At 45.5% G+C, this 25,208-nt stretch overlaps 1 protein-coding gene across 1 annotated transcript; it reads right to left on the minus strand.

The window, feature by feature from the left end:
* Positions 1 to 4,944: 4,944 nt before the first annotated feature.
* Positions 4,945 to 7,988, minus strand: Hcar1 (hydroxycarboxylic acid receptor 1). The gene has a single exon (XM_047561882.1). The coding sequence runs from the start codon at positions 7,639 to 7,641 to the stop codon at positions 6,610 to 6,612; it is 1,032 nt and encodes a 343-aa protein (XP_047417838.1). The 5' UTR covers positions 7,642 to 7,988; the 3' UTR covers positions 4,945 to 6,609.
* Positions 7,989 to 25,208: the final 17,220 nt, after the last annotated feature.

Consider the following 25,208-nt stretch of genomic DNA (forward strand, 5'->3'; position numbering starts at 1 on the left):
TTGCACAGATTGGAAAACTGAGGCTTAGAAATATGAAGTAGTCCATTAGTCCCTGTCTTTGACTAAACTGGGTTTTCTGTTTCAATTATCTACTACTGAGTAACAAACTGACACAAAACATAGTGACTTAAAACAACCAAGGGCTAAAAAAAAAAATAAATAAATAAATAAATAAAATAAAATAAAATAAAACAACCAAGGTTTCTGGGTATCACTAGGGCACATGCCTGTGATCCCAGCAACTCAGGAGGCCGAGGCAGGAGGATCACATGTTCCAGGCCAGCCTCAGTATCTTAGTGAGGCCCTAAGCAACTTTGCAAGACCCTGTCTCGAAATAACAAAATAAAAAGGACTGGCTAGGGATGTGGCTCAGTGGTAGAGCACTGCTGGGTTCAGTACCCAGTACCACACACACACACACACACACACACACACAAGAGAAATCGGGACATTGACACGTATATGGAGAGTACTTCAGAGTTTTAAAAGAGAGTGTTAGGTTTAATGTGAAAAGAAAAGAAAAATCCTAAGGGCAAACCAGAACAATCAAATAATCTTGAAAAAGAAGAGCAAAGCAGGAGAATGCACACTTCTCTATTTGAAAGGTGGCTACAAAGTTAGCCATCAAGGCGTGGGATAGAAATGCAGAACAAGAGCGCAGACTGAGAGGCTAGAAGCAGCCCTCACGTTGGTGGCACGGTCGTTTCCTTTGCCTTCGCCTTTTTCTTTTTTTCCCTGGTGCTGGGACCTGAACCCATGGGTACTCTACCACTGAGCTGCAGTCCAGCCATTTTTTAAAATTTTTGAGGCTGGTCTTTGCTGATTTACTCAGGCTGTCCTGGAACTTGTGATCCTCTGACCCAGCCTCCCCAGTCACTGGGGTTGAGGCTCAGTGGCAGAGCACTTGCCTCGCATGTGCCTCGCACAAGGGTGCCAAGACAATCCAATGGGGGAAGGACCAAGTGATGTTGGGACAATTAACCCACCAGCAAAAGAGCTGGGCCCTTCCTTACACTAGAAGCAAAAATTAATTGCATGGGCTTTGTAGACCTAAAGGCGAGAGCTCACAGCGTGCAGTAAGCCAGGCCAGGGGCGGGCTGTGGCTCAGTGGCAGGGCACCTGCCTCGCATGTGTGAGGCACTGGGTCCGATTCTCAGTTCCGCCTATAAATAAATTAATGAAAGGTGCATTAAGAACTAAAAAAAAAAAAAAAAAAAAAAATTGAACCCAGGAACCCAGGGTCTTGTGCTTGCAAAGTAAGCACTCTACCAACTGAGCTATCTCCCCAGCCCTAAAAAAAAATTTTTTTTAAAAGAATAAGCCTTCTAGACTGGGGTGAGGCGAAGCCTCCTCAGGCACAACCCCCAAAACACATGCGCAAAGGAATAAATTGATACATTGGACTTCACTTCAAAAGAGTGAGGCTTTGGTTTGTTACAAAATGAGAATGATACATATTAAATTGGTGGAAGGTTGTCTATTGTTGTTTATTTTAATTAAAAACATTTTTTAGTTGTCAATGGACCTTATTTATTTATTTATTTTTATGACGTGCTGAGAATCGAACCCAGTGCCTCACACATGCCAGGCAAGCGCCCCACACTGAGCCACCACCCCTGCCCCAGTGGAAGGTTTTTCATACGCCGTTTGTGGGAGTGTAGGTTGTTTGAGCGTTTTTGTTGGACAGTTTTTGGGATCTGTCAACATTACATTAGGAGCTAACACAGAAATCATGCTGATTCTATTTTGGGCACAATTCTAGGTGCTCTGTACTCTAAACTCATTTAGTATTTGCAACAACCCAATGGAGCAGGTATTATTGTCCCCATTTTACAGACAAGGAAAACAAAGCACTGAGAGGTTAGGTGACTTACCTGAAGTCATACAGCTAGTAAGTACAAGAAATGGTATCTGAACCCAGTCTGCCTCCAGGAGCTGTGTGTCTCGTGCACCTACTTCTCCAGTATTCCTGTCCTTTGGCCCAACATTCCTGCACGAAGAATCTTCCAAAATCTTCCCCAAACCCTCGTACATGTGCCCAAAGCTACATCATTCAGAATATAAACGACAGCGTGATTGCAATGCTAGAAACACCCTAAATGTCCACTGAAGGGCCTTGACTAAAGATGGCCTGGAAGAGGACATTTAAGGTGTTTCCAACTGTTTTCCAGGAAGGGCCCTTGGATTCTCCTGGAGGTCCCTCTGTTTACCTTTTTCTCTAAGGTTACCCTGAATATTAATTTCATTTTTAAATTTTTTCAAAAAAATTTTTAGTGATCAATGGACCTTTTTAATTTTTATTTATTTATATGTGGTACTAGGGATCGAACCCAGTGCCTCACACATGCTAGGCAAGCATTCGACCACTGAGCTCCAACCCCCGTCCCTTAATTTCCTTTTTTTCCCTTTGGATTCAACGAACCCCCAGGGTCAGGGGCTGTGCTTTCTGTGTGTGTTTCTACTGTGCCTGGTGGACCCGGTGCTTAGTTAACATTCCTTGGAAGGGGAAGGAATGAATGAGTGAATCCTTATAAGGAATAAAATATGCAAACCTTCCTTTGCACTGAATCGTTTTATAGTTTAATCCGCTGGAACCTGAATATAGATTAGGCTCATATGGGAGCCCATCTGCTTATTCTACTCCATTTCTGTCTCTGTGTCTTTCTGTGTGTGTGTGTGTGTGTGTTTGCCCAGCTGCATGGATGAGCTAGGGAGGGCCTGGGGTTTGGTTTAAGGCTCTGCTGTTTTCATCTTGAAATTCTTACTACTTTTTGGTGAACACGGGCAATTGCATTTCCATTTTGCCTTGGACTCTGCAAATGATGGAGCCAGTCCTGAAGTCACATGTATTCATTGTGATGACGGGTCTTGAGTCATATTGGAACCCTCTGTGGATCAGAAGGTCCAGAAGGCACGTCAGACCAGACCTTGATCACAGTGGGGCCAAGTCCCAGCCCCACCTGGCATGCCTCCCTGTAGAATCTTTAACTACTAGTTTAACCCCTGTGTCCCTTCCAAGCAGACCCTGTGGATACCACATGACTTCAGACACTATCTTAGCCATTTTAATTTTTAATGAAGGGTATAGAAACCCACTCTGGCCAGGTATGGTGGAGCATGCCAGTAATCCCAGAGACTTGGGAGGCTGAGGCAGGAGGATTATTAGTTGGAGGCCAGCCTCTGCAACTTAGGGAGTCCCTATTTCAAAATAAAAAATAAAGAGGATGGTCAGGTGTGGTGGTGCATGCCTGTAATCCCAGCGATTCTGGAAACTGAGGCTGGAGGATTACAAGTTTGAGACCTGCCAGGCAACTTATCAAGACCCTGTCTCAAAATAAAAAAAAAGAACTGAAGATGTGGCTTCTTGGTTAAACACCCCTGAGTTTAATCCCTAGTACCAAAACATAAAAATAAAAATATAAAGGACTGGTGATGTAGCTCAGTGGCAAAATGTTCCTGAGTTCACTCTCTACTACAAAAAGAAAAAAAAAAAAAAAATTCTGAGAATAGACCAGACCTTAAATATTTGCCATTTTCAGCACCAATAAAAGGTACATCTCATAGCCAGTTGCAGTGGTGCATACCTGTAATCCCAGTGACTTGGGAGGCTGAAGAAGGAGGATGGCAAGTTCAAAGCCAGCCTTGGCAACAGTGAGGCCCTACGCCCCTGTCTTTAAATAAAATACAAAATAGGTCTGGGATGTGACTCAGTGGTCGAGTGCCCCGAGTTCAATCCCCAGTACCCAAAAAATTAACTTAAATTAAAAAATAAAAGATATGTCTCATTTTACCCACGTCACCCCCATTGAATATATGGTTCAATATCCTCTAAAATGTTTATGTGACTTTTCCTAAAAGACCCTACCAAGAGAAAATATTTTGGGCTAGGGAGATAGCTCAGCTGGTAGAGTGCTTGTCTTATAAGCACAAGGTCCTGAGTTCAATCCCCAGCACCACAAAAAAAAAAAAAAAAAAGAGAAAATATTTCCTTCCAAAGCAATAGTTTCCCTCTCCCAGGGAATTTAAACAGGGTTTTTTTTTTTGTTTTTTTTTTTTCTTTTTAAAAGTTTCTTAGTTGTAGATGAACATGGTACCTTTATTTACTAATTTTTGCAAGCACAAGGCCCTGGGTTCGATCCCCAGCACCAAAAAAAAAAAAAAAAAAAAAAAAAAAAAAAAACAACCCAAAAATAAAACAAAAAACTATTTACTAATTTTTAAGTGGTGCCAAAGATTGAACCCAGAGCCTCACACATGCTAGGCAAGCCCTCTACCCCTGAGTCACAACCCCAGCCCTATACAGGGCTTCCTCTTCCTTAGGATTTCTGAAGAAGGTTTCTTGATAAGATTTAGTTTGTGTCACATTCTACGAACTTAAAAAGGGAAGCAAACTAAGAATCAAGCCCATGTTTAAGGTTCAGCTTTAAGTTTCTTTTGGTTGGTTCCTGCTGGTTTTAGTGAGAAGCTCCATCCACATACCTGCCCGTGAGCTTCTGGGTATTAGAGCCTCTTGTTCCTTAGGGGGTAGAGTCATGGGAGTCTTCCAGACCAATGTTTCACAGGAAAGAGACTTTCTTTCAAAACACATTTTTATTACGATGAAGCAACAAAGCAGCAGCCCAGGAAAGAGTTATAACCAAAAACAGAATTAAAAGCAGAAGCATAGGGTTTTCACAGATTTCTGTCAGGAGGTTCTGTGGTCTTTTGGTGCTGATAAGAATCCCTGACCTAGCAGTGGTGCATGCCTGTAATCCCAGTACTCTGGAGGCTGAGATGGGAGGATGGCAAGTTCGAGGTCAGCCTGGGCAACTTGATAAGGCACCATCTCAAAATAAAATTAGAGAAAGGGTTGGGGATGTGGCTCAGTGCTTTCCCTAGCATGTGTGAGACCCTGGGTTAAGTCCTCAGTATTGAATTTGAAAAAAAAAAAAAAAAGGTCCTAAACTTTACCCCTCCCTGGGCTGAGTAGCTGGGGAGCAAGAAAATATAGTTGGTGGTAATGGGGTGGCTACTTAGGGGCTCTGAACCACAAGGGAATTCACTTCGTGTCTCAGTTTCTTTATGTGGAAAATGTGTTCATGTAATAAGTCATAGCATTGAGCACTTATTGCCAGACATAGTTTCATGCTTCAAATGTACTTATTCACACACTCATTCAACAAGTATTTGTTGAGCACTTACTATGTGCAGGTGCTCTTCTAGGCCCTGGGGACATAACGTGAATAAAATCCTTGTGCTTCAGGATTGAATTCATTGAATCTGCCCAATGACCCTTTGAAGGTCGTTACTATTGTTACCCCTGTTTGAAAGATGAGGAAATCAAAGGTAAAAGCAGTTAAATAAAATCTGCTCCAGGATCACATGTCTAGGAAGTGGCTGAGCTGGGATCCAAAATTAGATTTGTCGACCTCTCTACAGATTGTCCCTTTGATTGCAAGGCTGTGCCGTGCCTCTGAGAAAGGAAGTAATGAGACAGCCTACAGGGGTCTTTTCAGGCTAAAGAACTAAATATTGGCAAAATCCCTAAAGGTGAGACTACCCTGGGAATTAGAGCCAGTGTAAACACAGGAGTAGAGATCACTTTCACCAAGCTGTGGCTCGAGGATGGGGCTAAGGTTGGCATGGAAACACTTTCCTTAATTCCGGGGAGGAGCAGCCTGTCATTTCACAGAATCATCTAGTTTTGAGGGTTCCAGGTGCATATCCGGAAAATGCATGTGCCCCAGCAAGACCCAGGATGAGAGGAAAACCATGATGTTTGCAGAGAATGGGTCTAGGAACGGCATTCAGGGAAAGGGTGAGGGCCTTGCACATCTCTGTCACTCCCAAAACTGCTGTCACGCAAGAGTGGAGTAACAACCCTCCCGGCAAAAGGGACACCAGGGTCCGACACTAAATTCAAATTCAGTAAATATTCGAAGAAAGAAAGAATGAAGGATTTCAATCTGCACGTACATAACAAGCAGTCAAAAGCACTTAGGCCAGACTTAGCACATGCGAAAGGACAGCAGCCTTTCGAACTCGGCAACCCTGGGGGAACCAGGGACGGTTTTCCTCAGCACCTTCTCGGGCTACCTGAAGTCAAAATGTGGACAGAGAACTGTACAGAGGGGCCCAAGGGAAGTTGTAGATCATCAGGACCAACACATCCGGATTTAAAGTGTGTTTCTCAGCCTAAAATAAAAGCATTGACTCAGTCCAGTTCCTACTTTTCAAAATCAGTATGGGTTTAAGGTCAGAGAATAGGAAATAGTGCTACATCATTAAGCTCAGTAACTCCCCCCAGAGCAAGAACGTGACCCGGGAAAGACTCACACCTGTATCCTCATCCGTTTAAAATTCCACGGGAGCTGAGCAATTCCTAACCAACACACACAGGCCCCTACGGTCCCCATCACTCTGATCAGGTTACATAAAGGCAACACACTCACTTCAGTCACCTGGAACCTTCCCCAAAGGTAGAGGAGCGAGGGTTTCACTTCCAAGAGAGTAAAAAGGATACAGCTAAGAATGGGTGGTAGCATTTCAAGGTCCCCCACCCCTGAGTGTGAGTTAACTCAGCGCGGCCCTCTGTCCTTGACGCTGCTGGCCTGTTTGTCGTAGGGCCATTCAACACACCTGGAGGTCCCACTGAACATCCGACTGGCTCTGGACGCTATTCGCCACACTGACGCAACTCTCACGGCAGAGGTTGGAAATGGGCCTTTCCTCCATCCTCTGTGACTTTGAGGGTCCTGGTGGCTTGGGTCTCACACTGTGGATTTTGAGCTTGGTGTAGAATTTGGGAAACGAGGGGCTTGAAAAGTAATATACCAGGGGGTCCAGCATGCTGTTCATGTAGGTGAAACTGAGGGTGACGTGGAGGGCCACGTGGACAGATGGGTCGCAGGCGCTGGAGGGCACCGTCCAGATGAAATAGAGTCTGGCCAGAACGCTGGGCAAGTAGCAAGTGACGAAGACGGCGGCCACCACCATGATGAAGCGGATAGCCTTCTTCATCCGAGCCTGTCTGGCCAGCTGCTGCCTCTGCTTCAGGCTCCAAACGACCTTGAAGGAGCAGAACAAGATGAGGCCAAGGGGCAGGAAGAACTCCAGCTGGAACATGATGTCGTGCCAGCCGTTGGCCGACTCCATGATGAAGCTCTCACACGATGTGGCGTTCGCCTGCAGACACAGGTGGCTCTCCATCAGCAGGTGCAGCGTCCCCAGGATGACCAAGGTCCAAAGGACACAGACGACGCCAGCTGCCGTCCGGTTGGAGATGGTGTTCACCACGTGGTGGGGGTGGACCACTTTGAAATACCTGTCCACGGCCACCACCGTCAGGAAGACGATGCTCCCAGCCCTGTTCATGGCCAACATGAACAGCACCAGCCGACAGGGAAGATCCTGAAAAGCCCAGTGTCTGTGTCTGCGGTAGTAGTCCGTCCGAAAGGGCAGGCAGATCATGAGGAGGAAATCGGCCACCGCCAAGTTGAAAAGGTAGATGGTGCTCGGCTTCCAGGTCTTCATGTGAAAGCAGAAACCGCACAGCGCGATCCCATTGCCCAGGGCGCCGAGCACGAAGGCCAGGATGAGCAGCGGTGGCATCGCCTGAGAGATGGGGTCCCCCTCAAGGAGGCAGCACGACCCGTTGTCCATGGTGCAGGGGGAACAGGTGTCCTGGGTGCCCAGTGGCCCCTGGAGTCCCCGCCAAGGCACAGATGCTGACCTGAATTTTACCACTGACCCAGTGACTGTGTCTGGAACCTCATCACCTTGGCAGTCAGTCACTGCACACCGGGGTAGATACGGCCACCACACCCAGAAGGGAAACCAGCCAGGAAATGAAAGCCACAAGGAGGTCCTTTCTCTGGAGCCGGGGTTACAAGCTGCTTGTCTTCCAGAGAGATGAAGCCTGTAGCTCGGCCAGGCTCTGAGATGCGTGCGGTATCTTGTAGGTGGTCATTTCTGGGAAGTGCCCAGAGGGTCTGAGACTCGTGCTGCAGAGGAGCTGCTGGGTGCAGCCCCAGAATAATTTTAATTTTCGGTTTCTCTCTCCTGTGACTCACTCTGTGCTGGGAGCGCACAGTGCTGGCCCAGAAGGCAGGGAAAATCGTGTTTGTCCTCCCTCCCGGTGGAGAAATACAAACATTTCCTGGAGTCCATCTGAGCCTCTGCCATTGCTTCCCTCCCCTAACCTTTGCCTGACTGCCCCGTCCCCTCTCCCATCCCATGGGGCACTCCCAGGCCGTGCCAGAGAGGGGAGGCTCGGCTCTGCAGTTGCTCAGAAGCATTTCCTGCGCCCACCCCCAAAGACAGCACTCAAAATTGGGAGGGTCTGCACAGAAAAAAAGTCCCAAACATGACATTTGTTGGGTGTTGGAAAAATTCTTTGGAGGGGGTCCCCCTTTCTTCCTCTCCTTCCTCCCCTTTGCTTGCTTCTGTGGACCCAAGTGACCAGTTGCACAACCAGCAAGACCATGCAATGGACCTGAAGCCACTTCCATGTCTGTCTCCAGGAGATAGCCTCTTTGGGAGCCAGGTCCTCAGCCGTGCCAAAGCAGAGCCCGGCGCTTTTGCAAAGAGGACCTGGCTCTGAGATTCCCCCCCCACCCCCCGGCTGCTCGGAAGAGACCAATGCCACCATGAAAGTGTCTTCATTTTAATGATTGCTGAGCCTGTGGGCGCAGGAAGCCGGGGCTGGGGGAGTTGGTTAAGATCTATCTCTAAAATCGTCTTGGGTAAAATTAGACTGCGCGAGAAATTGGAGTCCTTGCCGAAATTTCCTGCCCTTTGACTTTAGGGATTATCTATCTGCCCTGTGCCTTTCCGCTCCCGATTTAGGACAGCGGGTGGGTGTGGGATGGGAGGGTACGCTGGAAGAATGCATGCAGCTTGTTCCAGATGCTGGAATGCTCGATTCCAAATCAAGCCGGTAGCATCCTCCCTGCGTCCCCCTGTCACCTCCCACCTGGCCTTGGAAAGGGTTCCTGGCTGGCTCCCCTTCCTCTAGCCTACTCTCTGCAATTCTTCTCCCACACAACAATTTAAATTTTCTAAGGCATTAGCTCCTTCCAATCTGTTAAGGTGGCAGACTGGTGGCCTGTGGCCCATACAAGGTTCAGAAACCAGTTTGGCTCAGCTCGAGTGTTTAGAAAACCTAAGACTGCCAGGCTCGGTGGCGCATGTCTGTCATCCCAGCGGTTCAGGAGGCTGAGGCAGGAGGATGGAGAGAGAGCTCAAAGCCAGTCTTAGCAAGAGCGAGGCGCTAAGCAACTCTAAAAAAAAAATACAAAATAGGGCTGCGGATGTGTCTGATCGAGTACCCCTGAGTTCAATCCCAGGTACCCCCACCCCCAAAAAAAGAAAAAAGAAGAAGAAAAGTAAACCTAGGACTGTCCTATGGAATTTATCTTCTTTTAGAAAACTGGAAGTTCTGTCACAGTGGACCAATGATCCCACATGGTGACAACCAGTTGGAGCTAAGAGAAACTGTTCCCTGAGGGTATGAGTTTTGCAGTTTGCCCCTGTCCCCCCCACTCCCTATTACCTTAGATCTGGCTGACCCCCTAATTTACATGCCTGGTCTCTGGACTTTTGGGTCTGTCACCTCTTTCTGGGTTGAAAGTCACATCCCGTGGATTGACACACAAAGGCCTCCATGGGTCATCTTTCCCATAGAATGCTTCCACCTCTATTCTCCGATGGTACCGCCTGTGGCTGTCATAGCTTCTAATAAATGAACGTCTCCCCTCACCCATGAGCTCCTGGAAGACAAATCCCATGCTCTTGGCAGGAGGGGAGAGAATAGGGACCTGGATGAGCTGTCTGGAGAGCTCCTAACGGCCACCTTCCCCTGTTGGGCTGCGGGTTCCCTGAGGAGTTAATAGCCCCGTGACGAGGTCAGGTGAGTAACACAGAAGGCTTCTGGTGCTCAGCCTGGAATTGTCAACAAACGGCAAATATCCTTTTTCCGGGCTGGGAATGGAAGCCAGGGCCTCGCTCAGACATTCGAGGCCAATGCCACCACCAAGCCGCGCCCAGCTCCTTGGTAAGGACTCTTCATTCTGCATTATCAGGTCCCAGTAGCGGTTCTCGGTTCTCGTAAAGACAAGTACTTCCCTTTTCCCCACATGACTAACACCTGCTGCTTTTCCACATCCTTTCTGTCTTGTCAAGTCACTGCGCTCTCTCGGTAGAATGAGCTGGAAGGCAAAGGATTAAGAGCAGTTTCTCTTTCTCTGAAAGTCTAGTGGTTTTTCCTATACAGACTGCTCCAGTTCTCCCCCCAGGTCTGCAGGATCACGTGCTCCAGAGGATCCTCCACATCCTTTCGTGCATCAGATTAAAATCTATTCGAAAACGAACTCCAACGGCTCTAAGACCTACATGGAAGAGTCACAACCCTGCAACCCTTAGAAGGAGACGTAGGGGAAACGCTGCATGAGGTTGGATCTGGCGTTGATTTCTTGGATATGGCACCCAGCGCACAGGCAATAAAAGAAAAGAAAATAGGTAAAGTGGGTTTCATCAAGATGAAAAGCTTTTCAGCATCAAAGGATGCTGTCAGCAGAGTGAAAGGCTACCTCCGGAGTGGAGAGCGTATCTGCAAATCATACAGAAGATATGAGGAACTCTGCAACTCAGGAATGGAACTCAAGCTGACACACCTGTAATCCCAGGACTTGGGAGGCTGAGACAGGAGGATCGCAAGTTGGAGGACAGCCTTGGATATTTAGTAAGACCCTGTCTCAAAATAAAAAAATAAAAAGGCTGGAGATGTGGCTCAGTGGCAGAGCACCTCTGGGTTCAATCCCCAGCACCAAAAAAATAAAAATAAAAATAAAAAAGAAAGAAAGCACATTTCCCTGGGTGTGATGGTGCATGCCTGTAACCCAGTGACCGGGGAGGCTGAGGCAAGAGCCTCAAAGCCAGTCTCAGCAAGAGCGAGGTGCTAAGCAACTCAGTGACCCCGTCTCTAAATAAAACACAAAAAAGGGGTGGGGATGTGGCTCAGTGATAGAGCACCCCTGAGTTCAGTCCCCAGTACAACAACAACAAAAAAAAAAAAAAAAAAAGAAAGAGAAGAAAAGAAACATGCAACAAATAAGATATTTTGAGAAAAACGAATTCATAGTTTGTAGCAGTTGCTTCCTCCACAGAAGAGTCTGAAAATGGCCTCCGTCAACTTTAAGAAAGAAGGCTGGGATAATTTAAAAACTTAAACCACATTTTATTGCTGAGATGCTGCTTAGTTTTACTCCTAGCTTCAAATGATAGTGCCTGATTAAAAATAGAAGCTTTACAAATTCCGATTAGGTAAACCTCTGCTGTGTTTTTGCTAGATGTTTCAGGACATCCAAAAACGAGAGAGACATTATCTGGCATCTGAAGCTAAGTGTTTAGTATGGGAAGGAAGACAAACATACATACATAAGTAACAGTAAAGAAAAGGAACCGGAATAAGTGGTAAGACAATATTTCCTAAATGAGGCAACCCCACCAGAGATAATAGCAAACGTGTGGGGTCTTAGAGGACAATAGAGACCCGTATTTTGAGGGTATAGCTATGACTGAGGGTATAGCTGTGACTTCAGTATGGATTAGGAAAACAATACAACTGCTACACTGGAAGCGTAATGACAGGACTGGTTTTGGCGAGTGAAGTGGGTGGGGGAGAATTGCTAGAATTTCTAGAAGCAGACAAGATGGAGCAGGTATTCAGAGCCAGAAATAGGCTGGAGGACATTTGAGGGGTTTGGAATTTGGAGTCCATGAAGGAATCATGAGGAACAAAGCAGGCCACGCTGGGTGGGGTCGTTCGCAGAGTACCTCGATTTCAGCATCCAGGAGCCTTTCTGGAGGTGCAGCTTTGTATGATGAGGAAACTGTGGAAAAAGAAAAAAGGGAAGCAACAGATCTCATCCCACGCTCTCCTTCTCCTGACCATTATTGGCACCTGGGACATTATGGTCACATGCTCAGAGCCTAGTGTGCTGTTTTCTCTCCTGAGTGTCTTCTGATGTGAGCTACAGTGGAGGCTGGATGGGGGAATGAGACCCTCCAGGTGACTAAAGCTATTACTTCCTATTAACCAGCACTTTTTTGTCGGGGGGGTCACTGAGGATTGAACTCAGGGCCACTCGACCACTGAGCCACACCCCCAGCCCTATTTTGTATATTATTTAGAGACAAGATCTTACTGAATTTCCAAGGCTGTCCTCCATTGCTGAGGCTGCCTTTGAACTCACAATCCTCCAGTCTCAGCCTCCAGAGCCGCTGGATGACAGGTGTATGCCCAGTTATTAACCAGCACTTTAAGGAGCAGTTTCTCATCCTTTTCCTCAGATTCCACATCAGACACAGGGAACTCTGGCACACCCCTGAGTAGCTCAAGCCATGAGCGTTGGTTCCTCTTCTTCCTGGTCACACCACAACCTGCAGTCTATTTGAGCATACGTCCACGGTCTCTTCTCTACCCACATTGCTACACTGTGGCTGGTCAAGACTGGGGAGGAACATGGCTGCCTCTAGTTGGTGCCCTCATGTAGTCTCCTCCTCCCGTCTGTCTTCCCCACACTCGGGTTGCTCCCCTGGTTGAACTTCGGTGCCTTCCGTGGCCCTGGCAGGGAATCCAAGGTGACTGGCAGGCACTGCAGGGACTGGCCCAGGACCTCCAGCCCCGGCCACTCAGCTTTCAGTATCCAAGAGCCTCTGCAGGGACCTCTGGGGATGCTCTTCCTTCCCGGCTAGGTCTCAGCTCTTTTGCAGGCCTGACCCTAGACCAGCATCTTCCAATAGAACTTTCTACAAATTGGGGATGTTCTAGAACGCACTCTTCCCTCCATACTGTGTGTTCCACATCTGAGGATTCAATCAACTATGGATTAAAAATATTTGAAAAAAGAAAATGTGTCTGTGCTGAGCTCGTACAGACATTTTTCTTGTCCTTGTTTCCTAAACAATCAGAATAACAACTCTTTACATGGTGTGTACATTGTATTAGTTGTGATAAGTCATCTAGAGATGATTTGAAGTATAGAGGAGGCGGGACACAATGGCTCACTATGGTGATCTCAGTTATTTGGGGTTATTTGGGAGGCTAAGGCAGGAGGCTTGCAAGTTCAAGGCTAGCTTGAGCAATTTAGTGAGATCCTATTTCACCAAAAAAAAAAACCAAAAACAAAAAACAACTGGGGATATAGCTCCGTGTTAAAGTGCCCACGGGTTCAATCCCCAGTTCCAGCGGGGAGAAACGAACTCTATAGGAGGCTGTGCATGGGTTATATGCAAACACTAAGCCTCTTTTCTGTTTTGGCCTCTATTTTTGTTTACAGTACTAGGGGTGCTTGACCCCTGGGCTACATCCCCAGCAATTTTTACTTTTTATTTTGAGACAAAATCTCCCTAAATTGCACAGACTGACCTGGAACTTGTGATCCTCCTGCCTAGTCTCTCAAATTGCTGGAATTGCAGGTGTGTGTCACCCCGCCTGGCTAAGTCATCTTATATAAGGGAATTTAGAATCTGCAGGTTCTGGTATGGGGGCGGGGTCCTGGAACCAGTCCCTGCGGATACCAAGGGACAACTGTATACGTGTAGCTATTGAGCTCTTGAAACTGGATGCATTGGAACTGAATTTTGAATAAAATTCCATTTTAATTAACATTTAAAAACCATGTGTGGTTCATGGCTTCCGTGTTGGAAGCCCAGGAAACATCACTTCCCTTGACTTCCACGCCTTCTGTGAATCGCCCTCTCCACTCCGGAAGAAGCCCTCTTTCCTGCGCTGTTTCTGCCACCCACGTGCTTGCCAGGCAGTCTGGTGATGATTTACTTTTGCTTCTCCCCAGAACATACGTAGCCCCTCACCAGGCACCGAGGGACAGGCAGCATGTCTTAAATAAGTGAACCAGTGAATGAATGATTCCAGGCCCGTGCGGGTTATTGATTCCAGGCCCTGGCTGTGGGGACACACGACTCAACAGGAAGCGTGGACTGAAAGAACCTGTGGACACACCTTCCAGACTGATCTGGCATGAGCTCAGGTCTCTCAGGCCCTGTCATGCCACCTACTCTGATGGTTTTATGAGATAGCGTTTCGCTTTATCTGTGACAAGGGCAGGAAGTGGACATTCCGGCTGGGCTACCTACGAGTGGCAGGAGGAGAAACTGTCTGTGTTGTGTGAATTCAGGGGCTGAGCTTCCCCAAAACCCCTTCCCCCGCCAGGGGCCTGAGTGTGGGAATGTCTTAGCTTCCTGATTCTGAAGGAGCCAGTTACCACCAACGTGGTGGCTTCAGCTCTTCCCTCCTGCTTCTGGAAGCCAGAGGTCTGATGCTAGGGTGTTGGCAGGACTGCACCCCCTGAACAGGCTCTAGGAGAGTCTTCATTCCTTGCTTCTCCCAGCTTCTGCTTCCTGCTGTTGGCATCCGGGTCTGGGGCTGCAGGCCTCTAATCTCCACCTCAATGGGCACATGCCTCCCACCCAAGACTCTTCCCACCCTTCTCTTTTCAGTGCTGGTGATGGAAGCCAGCGGTCCCTTACTGCTGAGCTACATTTCCAATACTTTATATTTTTTATTTTGAGACAGGGTCTCTCTAAGTTGCCTGGGCTGAACTTGAACTTGCAATCCTCCTGCCTCAGCCTCTTGAGCCACACTGGGATCACAGGCATGTGTTGCTGTTCCTGGCTCCTGTGTCTCTTTTAAAGAACATTCACTATTGGATTTAGGGCCTAGATAACTAGAATTATTTTATGGTGGGATCCTTTCCTCAACTGTTTCTGCAAAACTCCTTCCAAATAAAGCCGTCCTCACAGTTTGCAGGACTCAGAACATGGACATAGCTTTTGCAGGGGCATGGGGCGGGGGTATCACCATTCAAAATCTTGCAGCGACCTTACACAATTTCTTCATTGTGTAACCCCAGTGTCACCCTGACCTGACACTGATTCTGACAAGGAAGTTCCCTGCCACTTCAGAATGAACTTTAAAAATTGTAAACAATAAGCTAGGTGTGGTGGCACATGCCTATGATCCCATCCACTCTGGAGGCTGAGTCAGGAGGATTGCAAGTTGGAGGACAGCCTGGGTAATTTATTGAGACCCTATCATAAAATAAAATAAAATAAAATAAAAGGGCTAGGGTTGTAGCTCAGGGGTAGAGCACCCCTGAGTTCATGCCCCTCAGTACCACTTTTGAAAAAATAAACAATGGGTTCTTTCAGAATATAGGATGTAAGAAAAATTTAGAAGAGGAAGGAGGGTGCTGGCACCTGTCTGTCATCCCTGCGTCTTGGGAGGCTGAGGCAGGAGGATCAAGAGTTCAAAGCCAGCCTCAACAAGAATGAGGTGCTAAGCAACTCAGTGAGACCCTGTCTCTAAATAGAACACAAAATAGGGCTGGGGATGTGAATCAATGGTGGAGTGCCTCTGGGTTCAATCCCTGGTATATATATATATATATATATATATACACACACACATATATTTGCTTATATAATACTCCCTTTGGATCAAACTCTGTCCTAAGCAGACCTGCTCTCCAAACAGACGGACAGAGACTAAATTCTAAGTACCAACATGGAAAGACATGCAGGATGTGATTGTTAAGTGGATAAAATAAGCAACCACATTGTAGTTTGTATAGTATTATCTGATTGTTGTAAATTTAAAAAATAATACCTATTCCCTTGTACACTGCTGTTAGGAATACAAAAATATCTCATGGGAAGCAGTTTGGCAGTTACTCAAAAACACAGAGTTGCCACATGACTCAGCAATTCCACTCCCAGGTATATACCCTAGAGAAGTGAAATCCGGACTCAAATCCTCAAATACAAATGTCCACCACAGCACCTTCACGCTAGCCACAGCAAGGTGTGCTGGTGTGTTCTGTGTTACCCTGGTGTGTTCTGTGTTACCTTGACTGGGTCGTGATGCCTGGATATCTGGTCAAATGTCACCCTGGTGTCCCTGTGAGGGTGTGTTTTGGATGAGCTGAGTGTGGCTCAGTGGTAGAGGGCTTGCCTAGCCTGGGTGAGGCCCTGGGGACCATGCCTAGCACAGCAAAAATAAATAACTAGATAAAACAAAACAACATTGACAACAAAAAGCGGTGGGCTTAGTAAAGCAGATTGCTCTCCGTAGTGCCTGTAAGCCTCATCCAATTGGTTGAAGACCATTTGAGAGCAAAGACTGATCTGCCACCAGCCAGAAGGAACTCTTCCAACTTGAACTGTACAAAATAGCCCTGGGAGGTGGCTCAGGGTCCAGTGCCACTGAGTTCAATCCCCAGTACCAAAAAAAAGGTAAAGTGAGTTCATCTATATAAAGGGCTTATAACAGTGTACAACACAGAGCAGGCGCTATATAAATTACAGCTTTCGGAAATACCATTGTCATTATTTGCACCCCACTAACAAATTTTCACCTGTACACACTGTATTGTTTGAAAAAAAATTTTTTCTGATACAGGAGATCGAATCCAAGAGTTAGCACATGATTGGCAAGTGCTCCACCACTGAGCTACATCCTTAAATTTGTTGCAAGGAGCATGCACTGCTTTTTATAATTAGAGACTTTTATTACAATAAAAAATATATTGCACTAAGGCTCTCAGAATGTCAAGGGGCTTTGAATTCCTCCTATCAGGAGGGTCCTTGGTTTGGCAAAGGAAAGATGGGTTTCACTGCCTGACTTAACAAAGAGCATCTCATCCTGATTAAACTGGATCATCTTTGAAAATTAACCCTCCTCTACACTGAATAGGTATTGGCCTCTTGTGGCAGAACTGGTTGAGTCCCTTCTTGTCGGTCCTGTATTGCGAGAAGAGTGAATGACCTTATTAAACATCTAATTTTTGGAGAAGCTGAACAGGTTGGTTTTTGTCAACGTGGCAGAGGCTTAGTGGGCTTCTGGGGCCACTAGGTCGGATATGGCATATTTAGATGTTTTTGTCTCCCCAGAATCCATTCGCCTTCCTGTTGGCAGTAGCACCCTAATTTTCCTTTGCTAACCGCTCCCTCCTTCCCTCTCCATCTCTGAGGTTTGGGAGAATTTAGCTCCACCCCTCGGCCCAAATGGGCATGTGACCAGGTCAGACCAATCAGGTCATTCCTTTCACGCACCACTATGATGGTTCAGGGACAAGCACCGGCTCAAAAGGCTAAGAGGCCTGCTGCCGTGGCCCAGGTAGGTATCCCAGTCACTCCAAGGCGAGTCAGGAGGATCGCAAGTTCAGGACTAGCCTGGGCGATTTAGGAGACCAGCTGTGGCCGGTCGGGGTGGCTCATGCCTGTAACCCCAGCAACTGGGGAGGTTGAAGCAGGAGGATTGAAAGTTCAAGGCCAGCCCCAACAATTTAGTGAGGACCCCCTCCCCATCTCAAAATAAAGTAGCTCAGAGGCAGAGCCTTTGCCTAGCATGCTCACAGTGATACCGCTCTTTACCGGTGACGAGTTCTGCTCCTTCTAATGTTGAAGATTGAACACTAGAGAAGCACACCAAGGCAAGCAGATTAAGCAGGTTTATTTAAAGGGAATAATACAGACTTCTCCTGGCAGGGAGAAGGAGGCCATGGCTGATGTTCTAAAAGTCCCAAGAAGTGAGCGCACCCTACATCTTTTATAGGTTAAAGTCTCTTTTGTTCTCCAGTTCTCTCCCCCCTTATCTCTCTCTCCTTCCTGCCTACGTGACTAGGCCTGGTTTTGCATTAAGTGAGAAGCCATGGGCAGCGGGAGGGCCAAGGTGATTCAGCCAGGCAAGGGCCCAGGGGGCATTAATTAGCAGCTCCTTGCTTGCAGTCCTTGATAAAGGCAGGTAAATTTGGTAATCAATGGGCTCCGGAGATCCTTGACATTCCATTCTTCCAGGGGCAGTCTCCAACTTCCAAAGGCAGATGGCTTCATGGCTTCATTTCCTCGAATTGACCCGATTTCCTATTTCTACACTAACTACCTGTCCTTAATTCTGGCTTCAACAGTCCTGGGTTCAATCCCCAGCCACTGAGAAAAAATAAATGCTAATGGGTTACTAACCTGAGTTGTTGGCTAGAACCTGTGGAAAACAAGATTTCTCTCTGGGATTACTAAACTGGTAGGAAACAATATAAGTATCTGGTGAGTATCCAAAAAAAACAAAAAGAAAAAGAAAAAAGGCTGGGTTGTGGCTCAGTGGAAGAGCACTCGCCTAGCATGTGAGCATGTGTGAGGTACTAGGTTTGATCCTTAGCACTGCACATAAATAAAATGAAGGTCCATCAACAACTAAAAAATATTAAAAAAAAAAAAAAGGAAAGAGCCAAGATGAAAAGTACCAAGTAACTCCCATTTATTTACCCATAACCACCATTTACGCTTTTCACATTTGTTTTATAATTCATTGAGATTCACAAATACATAATTTTCTATGTTGCCAAAACGTCAGAACTTGTCCCCGATGTCAATCTAATAACGAGTGCACTGTTTTGAGAAAAAGGAAAAAGAAGGTTTATTGCTTTGCTAGCAAAGGAGAAACACGGGGGATTTCTGCCCCAGAGGCGATGATTCTGCCCATCAGCAGGAGCAGGGGACTTTTAAAGAGGTGACTCAAAGGCTGCATTTCCTGGTATTCTCTGTTGGAGTGTAATTCACTTGTTAATTTTGGAGATAGTCGCTTCTGAGATCTTCGGTACCTTCCCCAGAGTCTGAATCACTTGGATCCTATGGCGCATGTGCACTCAAGGACAGATAAATCTGCCTAAAATGGGGAAGAAAGGTAATAATCCTGTTTCCCCTGAGATTAGGAAGGGTGAGAGATTAGGGAGGAGCAGGGAAAGAGGAAGAGAAGGAACGTGTCTATTTTAAAAATAAGCTGCAGTGGCAGAGCCGCGAGGATTGTATTGAAAGCATAAAGTGTGCTTTCAATGGAAGGAGAGCTACATTTACTGTCACATCCTTTGGCAAACAAAACCAATGTTAAGGAAAATTAATAGAGAGAACTTAACCAAGTGTCCAAAGAGAAGTTCTCTCAGTGACTCCGTGACTAGCTTTTCTCTCAACCTTGGTGCCAGCACAAAGATCGTAAAAGAAAAGAGTGAAAATATTAGCATCAACCACTTTTGTGTTGAGATATGGAAACACATTGCTGGCAGTGATATTCCATGACATGGGACACAGATGGGTCACTGAGACTAAAAATGACTAGGAGTGTGGTTAAGATGGGCTTATGCTTATAAGTGTGCTTTATGCTTTTAATACTGTTACATATATGTCGGATACTGAAGCCAGAATTAAGAACAGGTAGTTAGTGTAGAAATAGGGGATCAGGTCAATTCGAGGAAATGAAGCCATGAAGCCATCTGCCTCTGGAAGTTGGAGACTGCCCCTGGAAGAATGGAATATCAAGGGGCTCCAGAGCCCATTGATTACCAAATCTACCTGCCTTTATCAAGGACTGCAAACAAGGGGCTGCTAATTGGTGCCCCCTGGGCCCTTATCTGCCTGAATCACCCTGGCCCTCCCCCTGCCCATGGTTTCTCACTTAATGCAAAACCAGGCCTAGTCACGTAGGCAGGAAGGAGAGATAAGGGGGGAGAGAACTGGAGAACAAAAGAGAATTTAACCTATAAAAGATGTAGGGTGCACTCACTTCTTGGGACTTTAGAACATCAGTCATGGCCCCCTTCTCCCTGCCGGGAGAAGTCTGTATTACTACCTTTAAATAAAACCTGCTTAATATGCTTGCCTTGGCGTGCTTCTCTAGTGTTCAATCTTCAACATTAGAAGGAGCAGAACTCGGCACCCGTAAATGGCGGTATCAATACTGTTGAAAGTTCAAGGTCAGCCTCATCAATTTAGCCAGCACCAGCCCCATGCCCATTCCCACCCGCAAAGTAGCATCCACTCTCAACAACAGGTCCAGGGCTGGGGAGATAGCTCAGTTGGTAGAGTGCTTGCCTTGCAAGCACAAGGCCCTGGATTCAATCCCAGCACCAAACAAAACAAAACAAAACAAAACAAAACAGGTCCATTTGAGGTGAAGCATGTGACCCAGGTATAAATCAATCAGCACATGGACTTCTGTTGGTAAGAGAACAAAAGTTGGTAACTGACATACTGTTACATATATGTCGAATCTATGCCTGAACATGAGATTCACTTTTCATACTCTTGAAAATTTTTCTTTTTTATTTGCTGAGCTTGGTGGTGCTGTGATTCTGCCCATCAGCAGGAATAGGGGGCACATATGCAACAGAATACAACATAAATAGGTTGAGACCCCCATAGATGAAAGCTGCTAAGTAAATTGGGCTCAGTTTATTCCCAGGCAATAAAGGACTTCCTTTAAAACTAAGAGATTTTTCGATCTGTTAATTCTAGTCTAAACTGAAAATATTCTTTTTCTGAAAAAAGAATCACAACCTCTGGGAGTCCCCTGGGTTTCTCCTTTGTCAGCAAAACAATAAAACTTTTTTCCTTTTTCTCAAAACCATGTCCTCTTTACTGGATTGTCATCAGGGACAAGGACCGAGCTTTTGCTAACATGTATAGTATGTGTCTGGTACTATATTGCTAATATTGAAGTACTAAAGTTTGAATTTGTTTAAACACTTTGGACAGATTAAACACTAAACTTATGATGATTCACTTTGGACCAGGTCTTTTTCTAAGTACCATTCAATGATGACCTCTTGAGAGAGAGAGAGAGAGAGAGAGAGAGAGAGAATTGACAGCCCATTTAATTTACCACATTTTATAGTGAGCTACCTTACAGATGTATTTCCAGTAGTTATAAAAATTATTATAAATTATATGTTTGTAAAATTTGAAAAATACAAATTTTTATAGTGTTTCACATCCCAGTAGCTATTTGGGGTTTTCAATCAAACTGTAGATTTGTTTATGAGATTGTGCTGTGCAAAGCCATAGCATTCATTGTGTGTCATTGTAAGGCAAAATGCTGGGAAGCATTGGGCTACTAAGGCTTACTAAGTATGGGTTTTAGTAAGCCTTGGTGAGGCTGGTTTGTTTGGGGATGCCCTAGTCCTTACCCTACTGTATTCATCAGGATTCATTTGAGAGTGAAAGAAACCCCAATTCAAACTGGCTTAAGCAACGATGTGAATTTAACTTTCCTAGCTAAAAGTGCAGGGTTCGAGCTGATTTCAGATGAGGCTGCGATCAGGGGTCAAGTGTTCTCCATCTCTCAGCTCTGCTCCCTTCCATACTGACTTTATTTTCAGGTTGCACAGTGGTAAGGTGGTTGCCAGCAACTCTACTATGCTTCCTGAGACTCAAAGTCAATGGAAAGGAGAGAGCCTGTTTTATAGAGCTTTCTAAAAATCTGCTGGGATTTACTCTGGTTGATTTAACCCTTGAATCAATCACTTTTACCAACAGAAGACCATGTCCTGATTGGTTTATACCTGGGTCACATGCTTCACCTCAAATGGACCTGTTATTGAGAGTAGATGCTACTTTGCGGGTGGAGATGGGCAAGGGGCTGGTGCTGGCAATGGAACACAGGGTCTCAGGCAAGCCAGGCAAACGCTGGACCACCGAGCCACATCCCTTGCCTGAGAGTGAGTGCTAAAAAGCCATTCAATGAATAGCTACTGCACCCCACGTGATCAGTTTGAAAATGCCCAGAAAGAACCAGGTCGTAGAAAATGCCTGACTTAAGGGCCAATCCAACCCCAAGAGGGGAAAAATAAAACCCATTTCGTGAGACTCTCAATGACCTTCTGATCCAACATCACATTTTGTAAGAAGCCATTTCTAACTGGAGGGGTCCCAGGGCAAAGGTTTTCCTTCTCATCAACAGAAGACTTCTGAGAAGGTCAATGTCAACACCGCCCCTTCCTCCATACTTCATCTGAACCACCGTCTTGCAACATCAGTTTCCCATCCTCTTTAACCAGGTGTCTTCTCTGTCTCCTGCTTGAGGCATGCTTGTCTTGACCACAGAACCCCCTCATGTGGCAAAGGAAATATCTGGCTTTCTGTGTGTGTGTGGTGGGGGTTATTTGTCTTTCACAATTGGAAGCCCCAAACAGAAAAACATCAAGAGCCGATACAATGCTATCAGGAATCCAGGCTATTTGTAGGCATCTAGTCCATGATCCTAGTTATGATCCCATCTCAGACCTGCCCCTCCTGGTTGCAAGATGGCTATTGTAACTTCTGCCTCATATTCACATTCCAGTCAGAAAGAAGGGAGAAAGGGCAAGACATGTTTATACCTTTTTATTTGTGAAGTGTTAAATAATAATTTTTAAAAGGATAAAAACATAGCTCTTATCCAGTTATAGAAACAAACACATGCCGAAGATTTTATTCCACACCTTAACCAACAAGAGAATCAGTAATACGTTAAAACCAATCAAAGGAAAAAAAAAAAAAAAAAAGAAAAAAGCAAAAAAAGACAGAAAAAAAAAAAAAAAACAAAAAAAAACCAATCAAAGGGCTTGGGTTGTGGCTCAGTGGCAGAGCGCTTGCATAGTACTTGTGAGGCACCGGGCTTGATCCTCAGCATCACATAAAAATAAATAAATAAATATAAAGGTATTGTGTCTTTACAACTAAAAAAAAAAAAAAATTTAAAAAAGAAAACCAAAAGAAAATATATCCTTAAAAAAAACAATTCAAAGAAAAATTTTAAAAAATATCCAGAGGTAATTATACTTAGATACATATACATTCAAAGGCAAACAGGAATACTGAAATGAATTTCCAAATAGATAGAAAACCAGTTGATGGCATCAGAGACCTAATGGCAGCTCTTTCGGATGAAATTCATTTGCATTTCTATGAACAAGAGTCATTGAAATTATTATCAGTATTCTACAACTTACAAAATTGTAAAATAACACACTACTGAGGTAGAGATGGCCATCATCACCCATAGGCTAGAGAATAAATCTGGGGAGAGTGCTATATAGAAGCCCAGAGGCTAATATCCCTTAATGATGCAGAGAGAGAATAGAGATACTATTCAAGGGGGTGGGTTGGATGGATGGGAAGGGAACTGGCTTCCATTGCTGTCTCCCATTGACTGAAACTGACCAGATGCTAAGGAAGAAGGAGGCCTGGGAAAGCAGTCCACAGGGTCAGCACCCCATTCTGCACAAAGTAGAGCAGGAAAAGGGTGAGGAATGAAACTAAAGATATATGAGTCTATTAGGCAGGACTGGTCGCCTGTTCAAATTTTATCACATCTAAGATGCCATTGATTGTAGCATGCACCATTATATTATGTACCAGTGGGAAAGAAAAATGCTGCCAACTAAACTGACAATGCTAATTAAGACTGCATTGCAGGGCTGGGGGCGAGCTCAGTGGAAGAGAGCTTGCCTGGCATGTGTGAGTTCTTGGGTTTGACACCGGACAGCAGCTCCCCCTGTATGTGAAAAGACTGCATTGTAATGCATCTTGATATGCGCAATGTTGAAATGGAGTGATGGGGAAAGGTTGATTAATAGGTACTAAGTGACTGGAGTAAGAAGTTCTGGTATGCGACTGCACGGTAGCCCCAGTGAGGTAACTGCAAATAACAAGGATGTGCTGTATTTCAAAAGGCTAGAAGAAGGGATTTTGAATGTCTTCACTGTAAAGAAATGATAAATGTTTGAGGTAGATATGTTTAACCTGATGTAAAAATTACACAATATTACATATATTGAAATGTCACGTGCTACCCCATTAGTATGTACAATTTTATGGTTCTATGTACCTGTTACAGAATTTTAACTTATATAAAGAACAATGTGAAATGTTGAAATGTGAAAAATATGTATCTTAAGATCAATAACATACTATTTGCATATGATTTTTGTGTGTGTGTGTGGTAGTGGGGATTGAAAATGGAAGTCTTGCACAGACTAGACAAATACTCTACTCTGAGCTATACCCAGCCCTCCTGAGTGATCTTAAGCATAGGTGAACTTCATTCATATTCATCTTCGATCTTTGATTTCAGCATTTGGAAATTAGGGACAAGAATGCCTACTTCACAGGGTTTTTCTAAGGATTAAATCAGCCAACATGTCTGAGGCCATTCAATTTTATCTCTGTCTTTTGAGTAATTTTATCTCTCTCTTTTGTTCACTGAAGTATCCACAGTGCCTAGTGTAGTGCTTGGTACGTAGTAGGAACCTAAGAAAAATTCGTGGCATGAATCCACCTACACTCTGTACCCCCAAATGAGCATGGTACCTAATACAGAGCGGGAGATGGATGTCATTAGATGGAAACTCTGATTGTCAGAGTCAAACATGCTTTGGTGGGCATAAGACATTTTCTTCTTTCACTAGTATAACGTAGAATCAACTCTTCTGTGATGGAACTTTTTTATTTTAAAAAATTAGCAGGGTGGAGGGCCATGCTGGATGAATTTCTACTTCAAAAGATTGTTCCGGATGGTTAAGTTCACATGAAAAATGAGTTGTAAAGAGAACTTCAAAAGGATGGCAGAAGTGGCCCTGAATGAAGCTGTCGGTGAAAGGGGGGAATTAGGTGAGTGTGAGTGAAGGATGAAGCAAAACAGAAAAGCACACTTCCCCACCTACGAAGCACCTCTTTTTCTCATTCCCCTAACCCTCCGGTCTCTGAAAGCTCTGAAGTGTTACATCTCCACTCCACGAAGAGTGGGACTCATGCTGAGTATGCAGGTGAAGGCATTTTCCCCAAATAAAACAAATGGAAGCCAAGCTAAGATGCGTGGTTACCTCTAGCAGGCTTCAGCCTTCTGAGAGAAAGGCTGGGATGGGAGAGAATAATTCCAACTTAGAACATATATAAGGATTGATAAACTCTAGACCGCGAGGAAAATAGCGTGATGAGACAGTAGACGATGAAAAAATTTAAACAGCGGATATCGTCTTTTCAAGAACAATTCTTCCAATTTAGGGTTTTGTCTGCAGTCTCCCCGCAGAGGAGTGACTTATGCAACGACTGGAGGTTAGTCAGGACTCTAGGATGTACCCCAGACACCGGGGCAGTGCTCCCCGTTTATTAATAGGGAGTCACTTCTGACTCAGGTGCACGTGTCTCCCGGTCCAGTCCGCGCCCCCTTACGCGAGCCAACCTCGGACGATCCCTTCTCTCCAACAAGTAGCGAGCACCGCCTACTGGCCTTCCGCGGCTCTGCCTCGTGGCCCCGCCCCGGGGCGGAGGGCGCATGCGCCCCAATTTCACCCCCGCCCACATTCAGGCTTCTCGCGACATCTGCTCAGCGGCAGCCTGAG

This window comes from Sciurus carolinensis, chromosome 8 (assembly GCF_902686445.1).
Source record: "Sciurus carolinensis chromosome 8, mSciCar1.2, whole genome shotgun sequence".
Classification (NCBI taxonomy): domain Eukaryota; kingdom Metazoa; phylum Chordata; class Mammalia; order Rodentia; family Sciuridae; genus Sciurus; species Sciurus carolinensis.